The sequence below is a fragment of the Corapipo altera genome, unplaced genomic scaffold, assembly GCF_003945725.1.
Source record: "Corapipo altera isolate COAL_440 unplaced genomic scaffold, ASM394572v1 23b, whole genome shotgun sequence".
NCBI classification, from domain to species: domain Eukaryota; kingdom Metazoa; phylum Chordata; class Aves; order Passeriformes; family Pipridae; genus Corapipo; species Corapipo altera.
This window is the reverse complement of record NW_020884885.1, coordinates 4,111,328-4,128,476: the sequence shown is the minus strand read 5'-3', so window position 1 is coordinate 4,128,476 and position 17,149 is coordinate 4,111,328. Positions and strand designations below refer to the sequence as shown.

General features: G+C 39.9%; 1 protein-coding gene across 6 annotated transcripts in view; it reads left to right on the top strand.

Moving 5' to 3' along the window:
- The window catches only part of DCAF5 (DDB1 and CUL4 associated factor 5), a 72,398-nt gene that overhangs the window by 252 nt on the left and 54,997 nt on the right, over positions 1–17,149 (top strand). The window contains exons 1-4 of one of the 6 annotated variants that reach the window (XM_027641955.1): positions 89–180; positions 9,648–9,791; positions 13,066–13,102; positions 15,461–15,600. In XM_027641955.1, the coding sequence (XP_027497756.1) occupies positions 9,680–9,791; positions 13,066–13,102; positions 15,461–15,600 (289 nt within the window). In that variant the 5' untranslated portion in view covers positions 89–180; positions 9,648–9,679. Of the gene's footprint in view, positions 1–88; positions 181–616; positions 857–3,380; positions 4,134–8,881; positions 9,022–9,048; positions 9,216–9,647; positions 9,792–13,065; positions 13,103–15,460; positions 15,601–17,149 lie in introns of those variants that run through there. The other 5 variants (XM_027641950.1, XM_027641951.1, XM_027641954.1 and 2 more) reach the window with 5 other exon arrangements.

Below are 17,149 nucleotides of genomic sequence, written 5' to 3'. Positions count from 1 at the left end.
TAAAGCGAACGCTCCCGTCCCTCGCCCCCTCCCGCCACCCCCTCCCCAGGAAGCATCTTCCTGCCCGGCCGCCTCCCCCGCGGCCCGGGGGGAGGGGAGCCGCGGCGTCGCTGCTCAGAGCCGTTTCCCAAATCCACCGGTGCCCGGGAATAATGTTTTCCCAAGTAGGGATCTAAAATGGTTGACAGGTTTTAAATTCTACTATTATCGGGGAGGGGGGAGCCCTGGACAAAGTTTTTACTAGAGTGTTTCCCGGGCGCTGGGGCTGGAAGCTGGGGGTGCCCTTTTATTTGATGGCTCGCTTGCCTTTCCCCATATAAGGGGATTTTCTTATTTTCGGGGGGACGACGACGGAGACGAAACCACCCCGTGGCGCGCATTGTGGGCGCCGGGTGACATTTGTCAGCGCCGTGCCCCGGGCCGGGGGTCAGCGATTGCTGCCGGGGGCGGGCGGCGGCCCCGAGTTTAGGCGGGGGGGCTGCAGTCCCGCTCAGCATCGGGCGGGCAACTGGATCTTTTTAATCGAGAGTCTGGTCACTTTGGGGCCACCCCACCACATCTTTTGGGGGAGGGGAGTCGGGTTTTGTTTTGTTTCTCCTCCCTCCCCTTGCAGGGCGCATTTGGGGAGGGGAAGAATTATATTTGTGGTGATGTTTTTTGACTTCGGGTACCCCCTGTTGCTTGCCCGGGGCTGAGGGACCCATGGTTGGGAGATGCTGTCAGTTAGGAGGGAGGCGAGGGCTTGCCATGAGCTGCGACACCGAGGACGGGGAAAGGCTCTGTACCCTCAGCCAGGGAGGGGCTGCGGGGCTCGCTGGCCGGCCGCCTCCCCCCACACCAGCAGCGCTTGGCGCAGGTGCCTCTTCCTTCTTCCCCGTCTCCGGGCTCGGAGGGGCGGCGGGAGAAGGAGGCAACTTGAGGCCGGGGCCTGGCCGGGCGCTGCAGGCCGCGCTCTCCTTGGGCGGCTCTTAGCGACAGGCCGGGGAATCGCGGGCCGATCCTGCCGGCGGCGCCCCGGGGCTCCGGCGCTGAGGGGCCGCGATGCCCTTCTCCCGCCGAACCCGAGGCCCCTGCGCCCCGCTGCGAGGGGGCAGAACCCTTCGGGTGGCGGGGAGAGAGCTGCCGGTCCGGGAGGGACCGCCCGTGCCGCGCCGCCCCGGGCAGGGCCAGGCCGCCCAGTGCGGTGTCCATCGCAGGCCGCGGTCGGGGGGCGTCTTGTCCCGGCCGCCCCTCACCCCCAGGGGGAGCGAGCTGGAAGGAGCGGTCTCCTTTCCCTCTCCTGCCGACTGGGGTTGGGGCTGCCGGCAGCTCCCTCCCCCGGGGCCGGGCAGCAGCGGGAAAGGCCCACTCCCGGTCGTATGGAGTGGCTGCCCTCGGGGGAATCGCAGAGCTCCTTGGCACAAGGCCGTGGCAGCTTTGTTGAGCGTGGTCTCTCCGCTTGCTGGAGGGTGATGGCCTGGTTACCAACCACGGGGTGGAGGAGGGGCGAGAGGGCCTCAGCTTTGCCTGGCCACCCTGTAAATAGCGACAGGGGCTACGAAGGAACGTGATGGGGGTATGGCTGAGCGGGCAGCTTACTGCCTTCTTGTGGTGTCTGGGCAGAGGTGGACTGTATCAGACAAAGGTATCAGTATTAACTGCAGAAATAACACGTGGATTCAATAAAAAGTTATGACTGATTACTTTTAAGCAAGGACAGAATAGAAACACTGCATAAACACAGAGTGGTCTAGAATGTGTGTCCATGAAGGGTCTTAGTGTTACTGTTGGGGATTCTTTTATCTTTATGCACGTGCAACTTACGAGATAGGCATCCATTTATCTTGTGAGTATACATGTGTATACATGCACACATATATATGTATATAAATGTGTATTGGAAGGGAATGCTGATTCACCTATTCTAAAGTTCCCATTTGTGCTAGAGTTGGCATGCCGGTTTGCACTGGTCCTTCTTCAGTAGAAAATAGAGCATTGTATTTCTGCTTATAAAGTGCTACAGAGAATTCAAGTGTAACTACTGTTTCTTTTTTATTTTCCATAATAAGTGATGGAAACAACATCAGTATTTTCTGTTCTTCTTGCTCTAGAAGGCTTTAGGAGATACTTCAGGTCTTGTCATATCATCAATGCACTTACCTATGTTGACATCCATTCTTTAGGTAGAAGCATAAAAAGTTGAGGACTAGAATGGACTTTTAAGAATTAGTTTTGACCAAACTGCCTGAGTCAAGGTAGGTGCAGTGAGAGAATGGAGGCAGATTTCCCAGCTATTGGGCATCTAAAGAAGCATACGTAAAAGGAAGGCTTTCAAACAATGTCCTGATTTCAATTTCCTAACTTCTCATAAAGCTTCAGAGTGTTCAAAGGGGGTAAGCTTTTCCTCGGTATGTAGATAAATGAATAGCAAGCAAGGAGATAAATGGTAGCAAGCAAGTGAAAAAAAAAAAAAAAAGGCTTAATTTACATGTATTAGCAGTGCACATATTTGGAGTAGTCAAGAACAGGCTACCTTAAGCATGACCTTGTGTCGATGCCCTGAGAAAATGAAGAACTCTAATTATGGTAACTTCTTTACAAATGTTCATGTTATCTGTGACCATAAGATTTAGAGTGTTTTATGTGCCATAGGAACAGCAAGCAGGTGCTCTGTGCTTCAGTCAAAACCAAGAAATTAAAAGTCAAAAGATTTATGAATAGTCTTAAATTTCATGTTATTATTAGACCAATCTTCATTAAAATTACACTCAAAAGACTCCTTTTTAAGGTTGTACTTGATCTTGAAGCTCTGAGAAATAGCAACAGCAGGAAAAAAGCAAAGATGAGAGCTCAGATGAAAGGTAAAGGAAGGGTATAAGCTACCTCTACTCTGAAGTTTTGTAGAAGAGTTGCTTTACAAGACTTCCAAATGCAGATAAAGCCTTAGAATAGATGTCATGTGGGTCTCTCTTCCCTCAAAATAGTCAGCTTGCTGAGGTAAGGATGAGATGTTAGATGCTTCCATCTGTGCTTATAGCAGCTAAGAGAGTTAACAGGGATATTGGAATGTGTGAAAAGGGAGAGTGCAAGCAGTCTTTTCAGTTGTTCAGTGTTGAGTAATATCTGTATTCTTAATCTAAAGAAGTCTGCTTTGGCTAATTGACTTGTTAACAACTTAGACCTTGTTAGAGATGGTTTAAGTGCAACTGGTACAGTGCATTGGTTATACTGATGCCATTGAAATGCTAGCCTGCATCCAGATTAGTGCTGTTCTCATCACTGTTGGCTGGAATGCTTTCCTTAGGTATGTGTCCCACCTTTTTTTTTTTTAAATCTATCTCCCAGAAGCAAATCTGTAAGGCTAACGATTACTGTTTCAGTAAACAATTTAAACTGTTTAAACAGAGTTTATGTTACAGTTCCAGATAATTTTCCTGCTAGGATTTTGGAGAGAACTTCAGCGTAGACAAGCCTTGGCAGGCCTTCTGAAAGCATGTTTGAAACTTTTAGGTATCTTCTTCAAATCTTATACTGGAAAGTGCACATTTAATAGTCATTAAATTTGTCCGTAACCATATTTTCAAGTAAAAAAGTTGAGGTCTACAAGTTGAGCTGGGGGCCAGTTTGTAGGCTTTTGCTGTGCCTGTGTGGAACTCAACAGTGTCACTTTATAGAGGGGGAGAAAGAGAGAGAGATTAATAGTTTGGGACATGAGTGCTAGAAGAGACTGACATAAGGACAAGAATTTAAAAAAAATTAAATAAATGGAATGAGGAGTTGGACACTCAGGAGAAGATGCAGTGTGACAAGTAGAAAAGGCCTATCTGTAGAATGGCACAAGGGAAGAGGAAAGCTTAACATATAAGAAATGTGTAAGTGGGTTGAAATTGGTTAAAACTTGTTGCTGGATAGAGTTGAAAGATTTTATTGGGCAAAATGTGTCTTTGCAATGCTTCATTTACTAGATGGTGTTTTTTTCTTTTAACAGTTTGAGAAACACATGACCGTCCATGCATGGAAATTAAAATCACCATGCAATGGTGTGCATCTGACTTCTTCCCTCACATTTGCCAGGCATCTCCTTCTGCAATTTAACTTCTTGAAAATCAACTTTACTTGGTCTGTGTAATAAACTGTCTGTCTCCCATTCTCAGGTTTGGTGGATATGTTTTCCTATTTGTTTATCTGTCATTTTTCATGCCTGCTATCTCTTACAAACATGAGTATCTTTATCAGAACCTCCCACTTTTTTTCCGACTTTAAACTGCACTTTCAAGATAACTTCTGGGAAGTACTGTAATCTGAGGCTTACTTAATCCATGCCAGCATTCCTTTTCTCTTGGCTTTTTTTCCCTCCTACCAGATAATGCAAAAATTAATAACTGTTCTATGATCATAAATTTGTGAGGGTGCAAGAAGGTATTGGAAATTGATCTGTCATTTAGTTGCTGTGTAAATCTGAAGGAGCATGGGCCTAAAAGAGGGGAACAAGGTGACTTTAGCAAAGGTAGTGGAATATTACTTCTGAATAAGGGGATTGTGTATCAAGTATGTTTTAAAGAGGAACACCTTTGATTTTAATCTCATTGTATCCAGCAGAATTCTGTGTAAGGAAGGATCTTACGTGAAGTTACTACATCATGTTTTAATTAATTTCTGAGAAATTATAAAATTTCTCGGGAAAGATATCAGGATAAGGCAGCAATGATTTCAGAGGATAGGAGTTGAATTTCAAGTTAATTAAGATACATTACATGGAAAAAATATCATGTGTTTTGATAGGGACAAGTGCAAACTACAGCATGTGAATAAAAATATTCAACTCTACACATACACTATGGCAACTAGACCATAGTCATAGAGAAGAGGATCCAAATGCAATAGATCACAACATAAATATTGTCAGACATGATAAAGCATGTGAAGTAAACCTGCTTTGTTTGGTGCTGTTGGGGCCTCAAATGGAGTGCTGTGCTCAATTTTGGGCACTGTGTTTTGAGAAAGATGTGCCGAAACTAGAGAAAATTCAGAAGAGGGTATGAAGAATGAAAGACTTAAAGGAAGGGGTCCATTTAGTTTACAGAGAGAACAGCTGAGTAGAGATGCAAGTCCTAAGCTGCATAAAGGTGTTCTTAATTATTCTTACATGAAGTTGTAAACTCTTCTTTGTCTACTGGGAATAGGACAAAGAAGTGGTCCAAAATAATAGGAAGAAAGATTTTAGGATGCTGTTTGATCTTGCACCTGCCGTTCATTCTGTAGTTCATTCACTTATTTCTCCTCTTCATTGCTTGTAATGTGGCACTTTTATAATTTAAAGTCAGAAACTGGTATGATGGAAGCATATGATCAGGGGGACGGAATAGGGAGGAAGAGATTTTTTGTCTGTCAGTTGATTTTCTGTCAGGTCAGCTTCTTTAATCTGCTCATCTCTGCCTGAATCGTCAGTGAATTCAATGAAAGGGAAAATAGCAGGAGCACATGGTAAGGGGGAGTGGGATTATATGTAAGGTCAAAATGCATCCTCAGGCTAGATATTAGGGCAATCTGCCTAATGACAAGGATAATGAGGAACTGAAATAGGCTGCCTAAGGAGGGTATGAAATCTACCTCAGCACTGATTTTTTAAGAGCAAACTAGAGATGTATCTAGGAATAATTCTGACAAAGTCTAGCCTTTTGCCTTTGTCCAGGGCCAAATAAGTGATCAACTTGAAATACCATCCAGTCCCACTTTCTGTGATTCATACAACCTCTGGAGTAGGTATGAGCAATAAGACTAATAGTTTTTGTTATGATTTAGAAGTGTTGTCCACTTGCCGTGTAGGTTCTTCAGTGACTGGAGCTGGTATATGGGAGACAAAGAGGAGTAGTGGTCTTGAGCTTTGTCTGCAATCAGCAAGGTTAATGCTCTTTAAAATTGCAGGTTTTAAGTCCTGACTGGTATGCTTTTGAAGTGCTTCTGTTAGTACTCAAGAACTCGTGTGTTTCATGAGTTATGCAGACACTGATTGGAATAGTTTTACTTTGGTGAGGGTATGTTCTGGCCCCCTTTGAACTATTTTAGGCCCAAAAAGAATAGACTTCTCTTCCTGTCTCTCTTCAGTTTTGAATGTAGAAACAGGGTTGACCCATAATGAGCACTGAGGTACTTGACTAATTAAATCTTTTAAATGTGGTTCCTTTCAGAAAAGTAACTGTAGAATGGTGTTGTATAATTCCTAGCTGGGTCACACAAACTTTTACTTTTCAAATTATCAGTCATACAGTCCTAAACAGAATCTGCAAAATAAGATAAAAGTGAAGCTATTTCCCCTTTGTAGTTGTCAGACTTACTGTTTCTGACACCACAGACTGAAAAATTACAAATTCAAGACTTTGCAGGTCTTCAATTTCTAGAAAATCCGCATGTGGAGCCTTGTTGACTAAGGTATTTTCTTATGAAGCCATGGACTTGGATTTCCCAGATATGTATTAAACCTGTTGCTGTTGGTATATGCCCTGTATCATGTTAAGAAGGTACTCTTCCCATAGACACTTATTTCATTATTCCTTTGGGGGAGTATTGTAGAGTTATCACAGGGTTGTTCAGTGGGTCCAGTGGTTTTTGAAAAGTGTTGAGTGGCTTCTGCTTCTGTTGTCATAGAATTGATGTATATGTACAATAAATTCACTGTAAATCGAGAACATTTTAGTTAATCAGCATTTGCTGTTCTGTTGTACAGAATGAATGCTATAGACCTGCTATAGTTTCCTATAATTCTCAGACTTGTAACTTATGTTGCATTATGTGCATGCACTTTGTGTGCAGTGAATCACGGTTCCTTTCTACAGAGCATAAAAGCTCTGCATGTTCACATTTTCTTTGCTGTCTCCCTTCATACCTGTCCATACATGTGAATTTCCCTCCTTTCTCCCTCTTATTGTAAGAGTCAGGTTTGGGTGGTGAAGATTGCATTTGTTGGTTTACACTTTTCCTGGTTTCAGTCACTTAAACCTTGCCTTTTCTTGGGTATAATTACCTGCGACTTAACACTTCTTATTCTCTTGTATGAGGATGTAGAGACTGTTGAAGTGCCTTTTTGCCATAAATCCTCTGTGGCCCAACACATTGGGTAACTTTTTCTTCCCAGTGGAACTGGTCGTAAGTCAGAAGTATTTCTAGAATAGCTGAGTTGGAGTTAGAAGGTAAGAGACTTACAACCCAATTAACATTATAATTTTATTAAACTTTTATGTCTCAGGGAGTATGAGAGGGTGAAACAGGTGTAGATGTCCTCAAAGACAAGTATGTGCAAGACAGTATGTAGATGGAGAAGGGACAGAATTGCATGAGTGTGGGGAATATTTAAAAGCTCCTAAACTGTGGACTGTGCCACCACAAAGGCAAACATAGTTCTTGGACCGCTGTAGTGTTGAGTACTCAATAGTGGGACCCCTTGTACTAAAGTCTCATGGAGATCTAGGTAACTGGGAAGAGAGAAACATTTTTATTCAATAGGAAGAGTCCTTTCCAAAATGGAGGCAGAAGAAACAGGCACTAAGGTATAGGAACTTCTGAAAGAGAAGGTAGTGGCAACTTTTCACACTGTCAAAGACTTTTCTGCACAGGTTACAATTTATCCTTCTCCTACCATACTGTATGTGTGCTGGAAACCACACTAATGTTTGTTTTCTGTGGATATCTTCATTATTTTTCTTGTATCTGGGCAGTGGTTGGTGAAAATGATTATGAGTTTGCTGTTAAAGTGGGACACCTAGCTGGCTGTGCTGTCAGGTAGGAGGATGTGTAAACTTATTGCAGTGGTTTTGCAGATTGGTTTCCTATGGGAACAATTAACAACAATATGTAATGTTTTGCCCTAAAATGTGTTTTACATAAGGCAATAAATAAAGTTTGATAGAAGCAATGTTGGTGTTCACCAGCTTTAAATGTTGCTTAAATTGTTTTCCAGGTAGTGATAACAATAGGATATGGCTTTTGGCAGCTTTGGGAAGTAGCCGCTTTTAAGTGTGACAGTTACTTCTTGATTTTAACTTGACTGATGTGGTCATGTATTTCTGTGTCTCCTTATTACTTGTTATGCCTGCAATCACTAGGATGCAAATACAACTGTCTCTCCTATTTCTAGACAGAAAGAAATATAAGCTTCCATTAGTGTAGTTGACCATAAATTACTGTGAGTTTCTGGATCCATCAAATTTGACTCACTCCCAGTAGTTATCAAATGCATCACAAATCTTTTTATCATGTACTCTTGTTTGCTCTGTGAAGTACAAAATCAGGAAGAGGAATACACAATTAATCTCAAGGAGCATGGGTAAGCATAACATGCAGCTGTACTGTCCATCAAAGTGTCATAAAATCTGTTAATAGACTCACAGGCTGAGAGACTGTTAACTTATAGGATGTTTGACATAACTCAGTTCCATGGGAAAAATGCTTAATAGCATCATCTGATGTGAAAAATTTAAAGAAATCTGATTATCAATAGTAGTAATTAATTCTGTTTATGCATTTATGTTTTCTGTAAGTAAACAGCAGGCCAATTGATTTTGTTTTCTTTTTGTCCCTATGTCCTGCCTTTTTCCCTCTGGATAGCAGCTCAGATGGCTCTGAGTTTATGCTTTTGATTGTGCAAAGAAGCAGTAAAATGTTTTAACTGAAATCAGAATGTTTCCAGTGGCATTTTTGACTTGCGATGACTTTAATTTGTTATTAAAGAGAGATACCAAAAAAATATTTTAAGTCTGACTTAAAGTAGCTTTATTCAGATTTTACAGGCATTCAAAATTGCTGTGGAGAATGCTGTCCAATACAATAGTACCTTGATTTTTTTTTCCTAATAAATAGTAGTTTAATGCAAGTGAAGCACAAACAGTCTAATACTCATTTTATATCTGACTGTTTATCAGACAGAGAAGGAGGCACTTCAATATATTTGTGTTTAGAGTTCTGAACTGAGAACTGCATCTAGGCAAGCAATTAGAAGTACATACAGCAAGTTGTAAAGCAAGAGAGAGTTGATCTTCTTTTCTCCAGGTACTCTCTTTGTCAGGAGTTCACCTCAGAAGTGTCTGTCTTAACCTTTAGAGATCTAGAAGCATGACATGACCGTGCATGCTGAAGACTTCTGAATGCCTCAGTAAAATCTTTTTATGGCCACATGTCAGTCCTGAGCCAACCTATGCTATGAAGGCTTTGGAAAGACTGCTAGAAGAGATATAGTTGTCACTGTAAGGGGGAAAAAGTTTCTGTTTTATGAATAGCGTAAGCAAGGCTGGCAACAAGGGGTTGGTATAGAAGCATTTTGCCAACATGCATATGTTATCTGGCATGTAATTCATCTATAGCTTGCCACAGAGTTTTATGTAGCAGTACGTTTTTGAGTTTCCAGGTTCCTATAGGTTGTCACTCTGTGTTGGCAGAATGGCAGCTGTTTAATTCAAAGTTTTCATGCTGATTACTATGTTTTCATTTATTTTAATGGAATACCTGACTGCATGACATCTTAATGTAAATGTGTTTCTATATATCCAAAAAGGTATACATTTTTTGTGCTAAATAGGGGGTTAGCAAAGCCTTTTATGAATAGCTGCACAGTTAAATAATGTCATCAGTTTACACATGGCTCAGACACTAATGCTCATTTCCTTTTTTAATTCTAGGAGGAGATGACCGCCGGGTCTTACTTTGGCATATGGAAGAAGCCATCCATTCAAGAGTCAAACCAGTTCAGCTGAAAGGGGAGCATCACTCTAATATCTTCTGCCTAGCTTTCAACAGCGGCAATACAAAAGTGTTCTCTGGAGGTAAGGAAGGAAGAGCACCCTGATTTCACAGGACTATGTGTTGTGAATGTTTTGCAGTAGAAGCCATGAGTGAGAACCTGCCCCAGGCGATATCTGGAAGGCGTTCTTAATCAGTAACCGAAGTTTCTTTGGAAACAGGGAATTCTTTAATTAGCACAACATTTTCAATTTTGTCATGCTTCTTTTCTCAAACCCTGGTGTTACTACATTGTTGTCTTGAACTATCATGAGAATCCTGGGTTCAGTTTGCCCCTATTTGTGCTACAGACTGTGGAATGTTGTCTTTGATATTCCCTCTTAGCTGTATTGAGAGCAGACCCTGCATTCCCTCTGGCACTCAAGCCTGATGCTTAAAAATCTTTGCTGCTACAATCTGATTTTAATGCACCCTTAGATAGCTCATGTAGGACTATTGCCATCTATTGGTGGATCACTTTTTTTCAGACCCCATTTCAGTCCTCACTAGGTAAGCACCTGCCTTTTAAAACTGTTGGCACACACTGATAGGCCTTGATATTTTTCGTCTCTTTTTAATATAAATCTGCTTTTTAACAGAAAGTTTAATTCAGTCTTAAAACTAACATAAGGGAAGTGGACATCAACTTGTTCTGGGTTAATAATCCCTATAATTCAGGTTCATTTCACCACATGATTTTTAAAGTGTTGAGGTAAGGAGGAAAATTTTAGTTGAGAAGAAAAAGACTGTCAATGCAGTCAAGTGTCATTTTTCTGCAGTACTTCGTTTCCTCTATCTGGCATGGTAACAGAAGGACAAGAATTTGTACAGAATGTCCTTTAACATACAGCTAGACTTTATTTAGGATATTATGAGACTATTTGGTCAAAGCCCTTTGTTACGTTTTTGAACCAAGATTTGTGAACTGTAAATCAAGGCTAGAAATTGAGTCTAAGTGCATGTGAACGATGGAACCTTCTCGTCCTTCAATGCTGTGTTAAAATGATAACATCCATTAGAAAAAAAGGCATGACAAAGCTTAAGATGGTGTCAAATTTGAAGGATGGAATGATTCAGATACACTTCTCAGGTGGAGTAAACCCCCAAAATGTCAAATAGTGATGCCTGTCTTCTAATTCTGGGGACTGCCGTTTGTTTTATGAGAAATACAGCACTCCATGCTGTCTTCAAATGAATGTGTCTGCATGAAATTTTGGGCAAAAGTCTGTTTTACTTTAGTTTGAACTCATACAAATGGAACCTTACATGAATATTCAAGGAGTGAACTGTGCCAAATCTTGCTGGACCAGCTGGAATGGTATTTTCTCATATCCAGCTCAGCCCTCTGTCCATTGGACCCTGCTGTCAGAGGCTGCTGTTTTCACAGGAAAAGCAAAAGAGTGGCTTAAATATACCTTGCCACTGAAGTTAACACCTGCAGTTAAAGATTTACATCATTAATTATGGTGGTTTTTGCTAAGATGCCAGGTTATATGAGCTGTGACAGCTGATGCACAGACAAACTGGCCATTCTCATCTCTTTTTCCTCCTCCAGTTTACATAAAACCACTGTGCCTCTGCCAGAAATTATTTCCATTGGAGGAGTCAGGAACTCTTTCAGCTGCTCCATCAAGATTCATTGATCTCATCTGCAAGGGCTGTGAGTCTGACTCTTGGATCCCTTATAAAGAGTCATTTTGCTGCATGGCCTAAATGTACCATCTGTTTTATCTCTGTCAGTAAAATGGGGCTAGCTATATTTATTCACTCAGTGATGTTCTGGAAGATTCTTAAAAGGTCTGAATGAATTGTTGGACTTAAGGTCTACTGGTTATCACATAGATACACAGACACTCACACCTGAATTTGGAGTTGTATTTAAATTATGGAAACTAATACTTATAAAACCCCCAGAACTAAGAATTAGAGTATGGAAACTAGCACAAGGCACACAGAACTCAGTTTATTCTGTAAATAAACAACTGCCAACGACTAATGACTTAGAATCTGATGACCTTTCCCTAAAGCAGCTCTTGATAACAGAGGAGAAGGGATTTTCCACTTCACTAGAAATTGGATTGTATCCAAGGAATTTCAGAGCTCTTTCCTTTGAAGGAGCAAGCACCACAAGTAGCCATTACAAAAATGGAAGGCAGGAACTGAGTGGACAGTGTTTTGCATGTAATCTCTGGAGAAAAACTGTCTCAAAGTACCAAAGAAGTTCCCATCCCTGAAGAATACTGTTGCCCTTCTCTGTCCACACACACTGAGAGTAGAGCAGCATTTGAAATGAAAGATCCCCTCCTAGTAAACTGCTTGGACCTTTTTTTATTTTGCACTTAATGTTAGGTATATGAAAAGATGAAATAAACTTACGGGGAACTGAATTTGTTTCCCTAAGGCCTGATGTGACAGATAGCTCTAGCTTTGTTGTGCATTAGGAAAGCTTCACAACTCTATATCACAACTAAAAAGACATACAGAGCATAAAAATATGACTTTGTGGGCTTTCTGGGTTCTTTTCTTCTGAATTAAATGTGAAAGTATGTGTGTCCTTAAATATTTCTAAAGAGGAGGTGCCAAATTTAGGTAAATTAATATTCAGCACAGAGACTAAAGAAAAATATTCTGCTGCTATAGGTTGAAAAACGCTGCATGAGCTATTGGAATTACTTTGTGGCTGTGACCTTCTTAGCCTGCACACATGTGGTTAGTTTCCATTGTATTCAGTGGATGTGATAAAAGAAAAATGACATGATTGTGTGGTTACTTGATTTGGTTTTTGTTAATATAGAAGAAATTGCATTGGCTGTCACATTCTTGCCTTCTCGATGGCTGCAAAACCCTGGATGCTGATAGTGTTAGCTGGCAGTATTTGATCTGGGAGCCCAGTGCCTTTCACTTCCATGATCTTTTTATGGAGTATCCTTTGAGTGGGAAGAAAGATGTATTTTCATGAGAGTTAAAAGTGTCCTGCCTGCTTCATGGAATATTCTTCTCTTTACTGCAGATGTCCCAAAACTCAAGCTCAAACTGAACAAAGAATGATTGGTAGCATAGTTAAATAGAATTATTTGTTGAGCAGTAGCAGATGGAACGTATTGGTACATTTGGTCATGACTGGAAATGTGACATGGAGCCTCTCACATAACTGAGCAGAGAGCTAACCACTTGGAAACTGAGTTCGTCTTCTCTCTGCTTCAGTTTTGTTTTTGAAATTGAAAATTTAAAAAAAAAAATTTGGTTTGGATTTATTTTCACTATAATGCTTTTTAATCACTGGAACGTGTTGTTAAGTGCTTATATTTCTCTTTTTAGGAAATGATGAGCAAGTTATACTCCACGATGTTGAAAGGTAAATACACAGTTTGTATTTCCACTGCTTTAAGAAGTCACTTAATGTCAGCTCACTGGAGGCACTTTTTGTTTTAATTAATGGTCTAGGATAAGAGCACAGTGTTTTAATCCTGAAACCTGCTTTTTATTTATCTAAATTCATTTCAGGAATGAAGTATTCCTCATAATTCCATTTTTTTCCAGCACTTGGGTTTTGTATCATTTTGACCACGGAGAAGAGAATGATTATTAAATATATATGCTCTCCTGCAAACGTACGTTCTGAGTAGATTTAGAGCCAGATTATTCTGGCACGTATACAAGTGTTGGCACATACAGATGTTTTGTTTTTCAACACACTCACCTGACTTGTATTTAAGATGGCTGGTGCTTGGCCTGCCTAATTAACTTTAAAACTTTGACTGCAGCTGCCGGATTCTCCACACTAATGTGAAGCAGATTTGGTTTGATGCTTAGTTTTTACCAAAATTGCAAACCAGTTGGGAATTAGGCTTTGTTGTGCTACATCAAGATTAGGCTGTTAGTCAAAATATAAATAATACAGTAGTGGTAATGTGTTGGACTGGAATTCTCTAGACATCATGTCTTTTGATCTTACTTCATTTGAGGTATAAAAAAACTATAAAATTTTGGTCTGTACTAATAACTTCTAAGCAATGACCATTTAATTAATGTGAACTCAAGAAAATCAAGTATAAATTAAAAGCAGGAAGAGATATATATAAGAACAGAGAAATACAAACCCTTACTTTTTTTGAGTTGCTTAAATAACATAATTTGGACATATTTCTTCCTATGTTTGTCCAAAGCCTTTTGCATTGAACTATTCAGTGTACATCTGCCTTCCATCATACCTCATGTCTGCTTCTTGCACAAGTCTTGTATGGTAGTTGGGCAAAAGTAACTTTTTCCTACTGTTCTGATGCTTTCTCAGGAATATTGTGTTGTTTGGTGTTTGGGGGTTGTTTTTTTTTTGGTTGTAAGGCTTTTGGGAGTGTGTGTTTTGTATGAGTTTTGGTTGGGAGAGGTGTTTGTTTGTTGGGAGATGTTTTTTGTTTGGCATTTTGTTTTTCTTGTTGTTTTAATTAAATGTGGAAATGTCAAAATTTCAGATGCTGGTGTTTATCACGTTCTGACTTTTTAAGCTTTTACAAGATCTTTGTCCTTGACACTTCTCTATATAACACATTTTTTCCTGCTCTGTCTTGCTCAGATGTTAGTCTTTCTGATATGTGTGTGATTTTAATGTGCTTTCGTTATCAGAGGGTTTTTTTAGGTATGCTAAGACCAGTTGTAACACATACATAATTCTTTCCTCTAAGGTTTTTAGTGAGATCTTCTGAAAGAAACCTTAGTGGACTGACACACTAAATTGTGATTGATTTCTATGGAAAGTTACTCTATCTTCTTGAATGATAACACTTGGTCTGTCAACTGTTTTTTCATCATTTTAAATGGCTTTTTCTGTTACTGCTTTTTTTTCCTTTTTATTAATGGTCCATGAGACAGAGTTAGTAGGTCTGTCACTAAGAACATCAATTGCCACGTGAGTAAAACACTGATTTTATGTGGATCTCTATGGTGGAGCTTCCATGAGGTATAGGGATAGCATACAAAGTGTATTCCCTAGTGAAATGAAGGGGCTTTTTCAAAGAAATAAAACAATCCCAGAATATTCTGACTCAGTATTTCAGCTTTTGGTCTCTCCATACCACTATTTTCTCCTTTTTAAATGATCTAAAAAGATGGGAAAGGAATGGAGAATGGGCTTTTTTTTTTTTTTTTTTAATAGCTGTGGAATGGCTGAAAAGTAGATACTTTGGGGGGAATAATTTTGTTCTTTTTTCTGGTTTTTCTACATGGAAAAATATAGGTCTGGTCTATGCAGAAAAACCAAGAAAACTTACTTAAGAAGCCATCTGGAAAGTTGGTCTTTTGTGAGCTTCAACTGAACTTCTAGACAGTACAGAAGCCTGTATTAAAGAGTGTACTTCTGTCTTGTTTTCCTTTTTACATTAAGTAGTAAAAATTTACTCCACAGATCCCAAGGCTTCTTTCTCTTTCCCATTGCCTCCTCCCAGACTTGATGTAACACAACAAGAGTTCCATAGCATCTTGCAGTATCTGAAGTTTTTACTGTTTGGGTTTTGGTCTGAGATATTTTTTTTCTCATAGCATGATGTCTTGGTCACTGAACACGGGCATTTTGTTTGGTTTTCACTTGAGTTATACACAAGGGTCTTCTTAGGAAGTTGCATTAACTTCATCACTAAGTGTTACTAGGTAGATAAAGCTGTAAATACTTTGCTTTTTAAAACAATAGCAAAAGAATGATAATACTGTATCTGTTTTCCAGCACTGAAACCTTGGATGTGTTTGCCCATGAAGATGCAGTGTACGGCCTTTCAGTAAGCCCAGTAAATGACAACATCTTTGCCAGTTCATCAGATGATGGCCGAGTTCTTATTTGGGACATCCGAGAGTCTTCCCATGGAGGTGAGATCTCTAGAAGGAAAAGATCGTTGATTGAGGAAGAGTTTGTGCAAGGCAGGGAAGAGAAAAAAATATGTTTATCAGGGACAGTCGAGACAGTGAGTGTTGGAAAAGGGTGAAAGTGAGGCATAGTTCTTTTGCCCAGTGATAGGCAAGTCTTTTCAGTTCAGTCTTACTGTCTTAAATGACTCCATAAAGTACCAGTACACAGTGCAGGCTAGCATAGAACTTGGTTTGAATAGGTTTTAACTTGAGTAAAGGGGGAGTGGAGGGAATGACAACATCTTTCAAAACTTGCAATCAGTTAGGAATATGAGGTTTGGGGTTTTTTTCCTGTAGTCTGGACTGAAAAGAAATTTTGGATGTTTAGAAAGCTGTCATTTTGATTTGAATAGTTTTCCAAAGCTAATTATATACTTCCCTGTGACCCTGAGACAGTTATGGGTAATGTTTTCTGGTTGTATGGAAACTTAGAGCCCTTATGTGATAACAGGGAAATTGAATTATTACTTCAGTCTTTGTTTTCCGAAACAGAACTGAATAATGTTGATTTATATAACAAACCTGCAGCTTCTCAAAACACGGTGACCTGTGTTTTTACAGCTGCAGTTTTGAGGTTGAAGAATCTCAGTTTAGAACTATAGTTACATAAATTTGAGAGAAATACCACAGTAATTGAATTTCAGTGTATGAATACTTAAGTAACACTTAAATAAATGAAGCTTCAAGTTTACCTCATCCTAAAGAACACAGAGCAATCTGCAGGAGTACAGAATATGGTTCCCTTCCTTCACAGCTGAAATAGAATTCCATTTTTTTTAGTAAGCTGATTAAATGCAATTGCCTCAACTTGTAATTTCTACTGGTCTTACAGGAAAATTGTTTATGGCTGTGAAATCCAGCTTAATGTATTTTGTGGCAATTTGTACACATTGTTGGGTCAAAGTTGCTGTTCGACTGAATTATCTCTTTTCACACTTAATGAGTTTGATAACTTTCCTAGACTGTCCCTTTTTGACTAGGAAATAAAAGTTGAAACAATACATACTTTATAGTCTCGTAGGAGTCTTTTAGAGACACTAGTATCCTGCAGGATTTATTGAACATGAGTAACCAGAGTTGGGTCTGTCTTGATAAGCCCCACCAGAATACTCATAGAGGACTGCTTATAGATACCCTCCCTACCCCAGGCATATTGTCTTTGTATAAGTATAAATATTGCCTTTGTATAAGTATAAATAAAAACTAAATATACTAGCACTGCATTCAGTTTTGTGCAGTTCTCTTGCACAGTTGTATTAACCCTTATCTCTTTTCCCGTGTAGTAATTTTATTAAACATTCTGAAAAAAATGTACACACTCCATATATATATATATTGCAGACTTTAATAAAAATATATATATTGTCTCTTCTGTCTTTGATGAACTCATTAATAACACCCCTCTTGCTCATAAGTCCCTTAGCAAAGTGAACTGTGCTATTTAACTTCCCTTTAGCCTGTTTCTTACCCCATGCATCTCCCTTTGCTAATGTCAACTGCCTGTAATTAA